Source organism: Cotesia typhae, unplaced genomic scaffold, assembly GCF_013202065.1.
Source record: "Cotesia typhae breed Kobodo isofemale line unplaced genomic scaffold, CoteBio_Ctyphae contig_4, whole genome shotgun sequence".
Classification (NCBI taxonomy): domain Eukaryota; kingdom Metazoa; phylum Arthropoda; class Insecta; order Hymenoptera; family Braconidae; genus Cotesia; species Cotesia typhae.
The window spans coordinates 10252117-10260160 of NW_027423748.1; the positions used below are offsets into that span (position 1 = coordinate 10252117).

Sequence of the window (8044 nt, forward strand, 5' to 3'; positions counted from 1 at the left end):
AAGCCTCTTTTCTACCGATCCCGCTCGAGCTTTTATTTCTTTCTGTGTAAGAACAAATACTTTCGCAGAAGTTTACTCATCATCAATCATTATGTTGTGCTAATAAATTTACTCTACTGATAGGAGAGTTTTTTTAGGGAGCAATGAGTTAATTTGGTGAAATTCTCTGATGAATTTTCTTTTAGAAAAAATAAATTAATATTTATTACTAATTAATTTTTGTATTTTTTAATAATATATTTTATTTAAATATTGATAAATCTATTTTATTACAATTAAATAAAAAAAATTATTGATATGATTTTTAGATCAACTTAACATTTGTACATTCAAAAAAAAATTTTAAATAGATTTAAAAAAAAATTTCCCCTCGACTAAAGCAAACTTTTTCACCGAAATCCCTAAAAAGCCTTGGTATGACCGTCCCAACAAGCATATCAGTAAATATTGAGTAATATCTTCGTAAAACATCAAATAGGATATCAATAGCATGAATCAGGAGGTAGTTAGAGTAAGTTTAAGCAGAATATATACAGCATATAGTTAACCAAGTAGCTCCTTCGTTCCCCACCCGAGCCACGTGTTCCGGTGGTTCTGTCTACTCATGGTAATTAAATGCCAGGCAATTTCCATGACGTGCATTTCCCGGAGCGGAGTTGTGCTCCAACACGTAATACTCGGTGGTGTTCAGCAGTCTGTACCGGTGAATTCCAGTCTAGTATCATCTGCAAGTGCACAATACACATTTGTGTGGGTCTGTATGCATTGCCGACCAGGTAGAGGGCATAGTTACAATGCTGCTCTTCCTCCAGCTCTCTCTCGAGTCTCGATGTATGCTCAGTATCTGTGGATGTTGATGTGAATCTGGAATGCAAGATGCACGGAATCGAGTATCGAGGCACTTGTGAAGGCACTCTGTCCTCTAAACGACAACCGGTCCCACTTATTAATTCATCTATCCAAATTAAAGAGCCCTTCAGCTAAACTGGCTCCCGTCTCTCCTCAGCCCCCCTCTCTCTGGCTGCCGGATCGAAGTAGACCTCTACTCTGCTCTCCACTTGTCACATTCTCTGACAACGATTAATTCATCCTAATTAAGCTTCCGCGTGTCAGATCAATGGCACTCTCTATAGAGTGGAGCTGAATACAGGCTGTCGTTGCCGTTCGTTTTCGATTGCCTCGATATACTGGTCTAGCTTGATATAATGATAGTAGTCGTGCTACGCTGTGATTTAACTGTCATTATCGTTATATATTACATATATCTGGGCCCATAACCTGTTAAACGTCATCTGTCTATTGGGTTAATTAATAAATACTGTATTATTTTATCATCAATTATACCCCTCGAAACTGGCGATTGTTTGGCTGTTGACACAGCAAGCTTCATTATTATTCGATTATCCCTTTATTATTTCAGGTCATTATTTTCACCAGAGTTGTTTACTTCCAATGTTTTCGGGTAATTAGCCTATTTATAAATGTTAACGTTTTACAAATATTGCGAGTGCAGACTTAATTATAATTCTAATTGCAAAATATCGGGACAGTTGAAACTAAAAACATCTAATTTTTTTTTTTTTTTTTTTTTTTAGATTAGAATGGACTTGTTTGAATATTTTGAATTTTTTGAATGCAAGCGCTTTTATGTTTTTGTTTGTATTCATTCTTATTTTTCTTTAAGGGGGAAAAAAGGGAAGCTTTGTGTAACTTTGAAGCTTTTTGCTTTGTCCTAAGCTTTGTGCTTCAAATTCGCCCTTGGAAAGTCTCTAAGGAAATAGAGGAAAATGTTTAAAGTGTTTTTATTTAAATAATTTATTTAGTTAAGCTATTAAATCGTAAAATATTCTTCAATGTTTTGAAAAATATATTTTATTGTAAAAAAAAATTTTTTTTTCTTTTTTTAATAAAATTTTTGGGTATTTAAAAATTTTTAAGACTCAAAAAAATTTTTTTAAAATTATTTTTGGTTTTAATAATTTGTTTTTTTAAATTATCAAGCTAAATTTTATTAAAATTAAGTATAAAAATTTTATTTCAAAGTATTTTAATTTAAAAATATTTTTTTTTTTAATTTAAATGATTGAACAAAAAATCTGATAGATAAATTGATAAGTAAAAAGTTTATAAAAAGTCCAACTCGATAAATATTAATGAAATAAATTGACAAACTTGAGAAACATATCCGAAACAGAGTGAAAGGAAGACGTATGTGCAGTGAAGCATTACGGTCAATGCTCACCCGAGTTTGCCGAGCCCTCGAGAAATAACAGGTAACAATTTCGCGTAACGAAAAACAAACACCAGAGATAGACATAGACGGTCAAGTGTAGACTCCTGCAGCCTCTGCCGTAAAAGTACCAGCAAGAGCAAAAGTAGACGAAGAAGGAGCAAAAATAGTGGCCAGTGAAAAAACTAAATAAATTAAAAAAAAAGTGGAATGCGTTAGCGGTCATGCGAGGTCATTCGCATCGCGTCATTCTGCTCCTTCTCTTCTGCTCGTTTTTGTTCCATTTAATTCCTTTGAAGCTCTATCTTGAGGGTGAATTTTAAAGTTTAAAATTCGGACGGCGATCGTTAGGAAATTTTCGTCTGTGAATTTTAACCGCGATTATAATGCCGTGTACCGAGCCGCTCGAATCGATATATTGAAACCAGGCTAGACCAAGCAGAGAAGAGCTCACTCTATATGTATCTACTCTGGAACGAGTATGGGGAGCGAAGGAGACTAAAAGTTCACGAACAAAATCGTAAATATTTGAAACGCAGACTTCTCTATGTCCCTCCTCAGTCTTCACATACATATATATGAGTCGAAAGAGCTCGTTTGCAGTTCTCGCACGCCGCTGAAACAATCGGTTGTTCTGCTAAAATTGTAATGAGACCAGGTGAGTTGCAAGAAACCAAGGTCGTCGCGCACGTCCATAGTCATGTGATTATTCATCTATTTTTTTTCTTTCTTCGCTGTATTTTTGTTTTGCAAAAAATTTTTTTTCTCCAGCGGTTGCATTTTTTTTAAATTGTAAATTTTTAGAATTTTTTTTCTCCAAAAAATAGGTCAAACAAGCCAAAATAAATTTAAAGTTTAATCTTCTGGACTTTTTACGCCGAAAAAAAATTAATTAAATAATTATTTATTTTAAAAACTAAACAAAAATAATTAAGTTAATCAATTTGCGTACTCCGCGGTGTTTATCTTTGTCCCAAGATGAGTAAAGTCCGAGCTTAAGACCTAAAAGAGTGTTTCAGTGAAATATTAAGGGGGATAGCCACTGTGACGCTGGAAAAAATAGGCAATTTTCGGGAATTTTTTTTACTAGGATAATAAAGGAATTTGGGGATCGGTTTTTTTTTGTTTTATAAAGTATATGTTGAGGATAATTCTCCTAAATTTTTATTCAAAAATATTTTGTTATCACAAAGTTATAAACATTTTTGTAGAGCACCAAAAAAATTTCCCCCTCCATTGCCGGTACTGTAACTCAAAAACGGATTATCTGAAACAAAAAAACCAAACGGCATTTTAATCTATAGGAATGTCGCTATCGTCGCACGTAGGGGATTTTGAAAATTTTGATTTGAGAAAAAATGGCGCCATATTGAAAATTTTTTCGTCTTTTTCCTCATTTTTTGGACTCAAACAGCCTTAAAAATCTTAAAAATTAAAATTTTCAAAATCCCCTACGTGCGACGATAGCCACTAAGTAGACGAATACGGGGAAACAAAAAAATTGAGAATCGGTTCATATTTACGAAAGTTACAGTACCGGAAAGTTTGAAAAAAGTCGTTTTGAGAAAAACGCGAGTAAAGTTTTAAGAAGATTCTCGCAACTTTAAAATCTAGTCTTTCACAAAATATTCATACTCACATCAAACTATCAAGTCCTGGGCCATATGAGGGTTCTTCCTCCTTATCTTTAGTATTGACCTTGACTTTTTTATTTTTTTACTGGCCGTTTCCATGCGGCTTTCAGCAGCTTTAACCCGAGTAGCGTCGCGCTCAGCGCAGTATGAGTAGAGTGTTGGTCCTACTTTAACATCGAGATTCTCTAATATCTTCAGAGTTGCTAGAGCCCCATCATTGAATGTAATTGTTGAAATATATAAAGCTATTTCAACAATAAGGGAACAAGAAGAATTTGTTTTTGGGGCGAGCTGCCACACTAATGCATTGAAGCTTTCATTATTATTTTGTGTAAACCCACCGACACATCGTTCCAATAACTCTGGATTCGATAGATCTTCATAAATCGGTATTAAAGCTTCCGCAATATCTGCAGGAAGTGGTGGTTTTTCAACTAATGAGTCCAAAGTATTTGTTGCCACAGCTTTTTGAAATTGACACCACGAATTTGCACCTTCAGGACAAAGAAAATGCTACGGATCTTCGGGTGATGAAAACTTGTGATAAAATGTTTGCCAAATAGCATTATACATCTCATCAACATCATTAGAATGACGTCTGATTGCTAAACCATAATACTTTGTAAATTCATTAATTGCTTTGTCCGTTAATCGACCTTTCCCACCTAAACTTTTCTGTGTATTTTCTTCTTTTCCTGTTTTTGTCTTCTTGTTAGTTCGTTGCTTCTTCAAAGCCCTTAGTCGACTGCCCATTCGTTTTTGCACGTGATTAATACATTCCTTTTTTTTTTATCTTCACCATGTCCCCATACGGTTTAGCATCACAAATATTTTTATACGTTTTAGTGTCACCATCACCTATATAGTTTACATACTTAACGTTATGTAATAACTCTGATCGCATAAACATCTCTTTTATTCCATCTACCTCCATTTGTCCAGAAGAATTTTCATGGTTTATTGGACAGTCTAGAGCATGGTCTTGCATAAATTGATCGTATTCAGCTGTTCCTTTTTTGAGCTCATTAGCGCACACATCTTACAATAACTGGATTTCATACTTACATCTACGATTTTGCCAGTGAAGTAACCAATTAGAGAAGATATACCAAATGAAGATTTAAACCCTCTTTTCTTCCAACTACCGTCACCGGAGACAGAAATTCCAGGAATGTCATTGGATTTTAAATGCTTGCAGGTTTCTTGGATTTCTTCTTTAGCAGCTTTTTTCAACACTAAATCACAACAGTTTCTAGCTGCATTTCTGATTTGTGTGACCAGACGATCGTAAAAGCTATGGAACATTGGTCGTGGTAAATCCATGAAAGCACAAAATCTTTCAGCTCCAGATAACCCAATACCAATTATCCGCATTGCAAAGATGAAACGGCGATTAATTTCATACGCATTCTTGATGAGTGGACATGAATTTATCAAAACTGGATCACATTTTTGCAATTCACAACTAGTTTAAAACCTAATCCTCGAATACTTGTCTCAGTAAAGTTTACATCACCACCACACTTTTTACACGATACACAGCCACTTAGTAAATTAAATATCGAAAAAAATTTATAATTTTGTAGCTAATACTCGAATCAATTGTACAATCAGATTTTTGTGATAATTTCCTCTTGGAAGCACTATCACGTCGTTGAGAGCCAGTATTTTTTCAGTTTCATATCTGTTGAGCGGTCGATTAAATTTTTTCCTGTCGTTTGGCAGTTTTCTTTCGTTTTTAATAACTTTACTTTGTTTACGATCCATTATTTAACAATTTTTTTGTTAAATAAACAAAAAAAAAAGATCAGAAGATTTAAAAAAATAAGTAAGTAAACAATAACGAGTACACTAAGAAACTCAATAAATTAAAGAACGAGTGTGTATTCATACAAAACAACTAAACTATGAGGTACAGTATCTCAACAATAAGAAAAAATATACGTTAAAAGTCAAATAATTGTAACGGTTGACAATCGTGAGGGAAAACAATCGCCAACCCGTACGAATCAAAGACGGAGCGAGCAGGCGACGTTTTCGTCGAAGCGCCGCGCGTAAAACGGTCAATCGACGCGCTCTTATAAAAATGACTATAACTCGAAAACTATTCGGAATTTTTCTATAAAATTTGAAATACATAATTTTGAATATATAAACTTCAGTTTAATGAAAAAAAAAAAAAAATTTTTTTTCCGAAATTTTACAGTGGCTATCCCCCTTAATACTATCTGCACACGTTAGTGCTGAATAAAAGGCACACACAGTAATGTGCTTTAATTTTCCTAGCCAAAATAGCAAAAACAGAAGCTCGCTATTTGAATTGGTTCCTTCGGCGGGTCTTCTATTTAAAAATACGTGCCAAGGAATAAGATTTGTTAATTATTCATTGAATTTAAAATCAGAGGTCTCTTTTATTATTTAACTTTAACGGCGCCCTTTTTCAAGCTTGTTATCTCCGCGCTGAGAATAATTGTCGATTATTAATTAGTTTAAGGCACATTAAGTTCGAATTGTCTTTACATAATTTTACTTATGAAAAGTCCGGTTAAATTTTAATGGCTTACATGTTTTATTTATTAAAAGCTTGAGGAATATTTTCCATTTAATAAAATTTTACCTTTACCTTAAAGTTTATTTTAAATTTTCCTCTTTCACCATTTAAATATTAATTCACCACAATTTAATGGACTCTTTAATTAAATTTAACCGTATGAACTTAAATGTTAATTATTAATTTTCATTAATTGATATTAAATGTCCTCAAAAATGTAATTTGAGAGAAATATCAAGAGTAGAACAATTTAATTAATTATCATGTGGTTTAATTGACCTAAAATAATTTTAAGCAATTAAAGATAATATAAATAATAAAATCGATAATTTAATGAATGAAGTTAATGTAATAAAAGAAAAATACAAAATTCAACCGAATAAAACCGAAGTACAGACCGATTGAATTCGATTATTATAAATTCAGTTATTCAGCGTAAGCAATTTAATCGGCGTGAAACTCGCTCTCATCTCTCACCGCTCTTCTCACGTCTGCTGAATATTTCAGGAGATTATAATTCGCGTAAGCTACCATGAGAACATTACCTGTCTCTATATTCGAATCACCAATAATTGAGATCCAGATCCACCAATGTTGACACATTTTAAAGTTAGATTATAAAACACCCCGCTTATTTTTATCGGGACCTTATTTTCGCTCTGTCTATGTATACATATCTTCTGACAAATAGATTAAATTCGTGATAAAAATTTTAGGTTGAATTCTCTCTTTCTATTTGAGATTGTTTCATCGTTCCAGTCGCTCTGTTGGAGTTTTCCTCTAAAATAACCCCGAGGAACGAATAAGAGTTAGAATGAGGGAAAATAGATTGTAGACAGAACCAGGAAAATAAGTATCGACTAGTTCAGCTCGCAGACGCTTGGTTGGCAATTTCTCCCGCTTATCATTGAGTCTTCATAGTAGGCCAGGCACACGCCACGCGTCGTCTGCACAACGCACACCAGTCGCCTTTTTTGACAGACGTAAATTTCATTTTCACTTACACTTCATATATTTTATATATTATATTATATTTTACACCTGATGTGTCAATTGGAATTGAAAAGTATGCTTTATTTGTGACCGCTATTATTATTATTATTATTATTATTATTATTATTATTATTATTATTATTATTATCATTTAAAAAAATTTTTTTTACTAGCCAAATAAATTAAATTAAATTAATTTTATTTTAAATTAATTAAATTAATCAAAAAATCCCGACTCAAATAAAGACCGAATAGAAACTACATATAGACTCGTTACATACCATGAATCCACAAAGGCTTAATGCATGAAGTGCTACTGATAGCAGCTGATATCTTTCATCAATGCTGATGCTACCAATAGCGTATTATTAATTAACAGTCTGTCAAAGCACACATGCAATCTCATATAAAGCCGAGGTATGAATCGAGAAGCTCGACGCTGATCGAGAGACGAGCATTCCCTGAATTATAGGTAATATCTGGCCAGTCGGTGCATAGACTAATGTAAGGCTTGCATAGGTGTAAGACTTGAGCTTCGGTGTACCAGATTGCCCTCGATTAAAAATTAACGGCAGCGTTTCTGCAGCTCAGATGCCCTCGAGGACTGAGGATGTTATCTAGCTTCTGTCGTAGGGG

The 8044-nt window shown here is 33.5% G+C and overlaps 1 protein-coding gene across 1 annotated transcript; it reads right to left on the reverse strand.

Annotated features, from left to right (window-relative positions):
* Nucleotides 1-3654: 3654 nt before the first annotated feature.
* Nucleotides 3655-5239, reverse strand: LOC141527244 (uncharacterized). Its single transcript, XM_074242615.1, has 2 exons — nucleotides 4930-5239; nucleotides 3655-4833 (listed from the first exon to the last, which is right to left on the reverse strand). The coding sequence occupies exons 1-2, from the start codon at nucleotides 5236-5238 to the stop codon at nucleotides 4822-4824; spliced, it is 321 nt and encodes a 106-aa protein (XP_074098716.1). The 5' UTR covers nucleotide 5239; the 3' UTR covers nucleotides 3655-4821.
* Nucleotides 5240-8044: the final 2805 nt, after the last annotated feature.

Coding starts and splice junctions, on each gene's coding strand:
- LOC141527244 (XM_074242615.1), bottom strand. CDS start 5,238: ATGCGGATAATTGGTATTGGGTTATCTGGAGCTGAAAGATTTTGTGCT.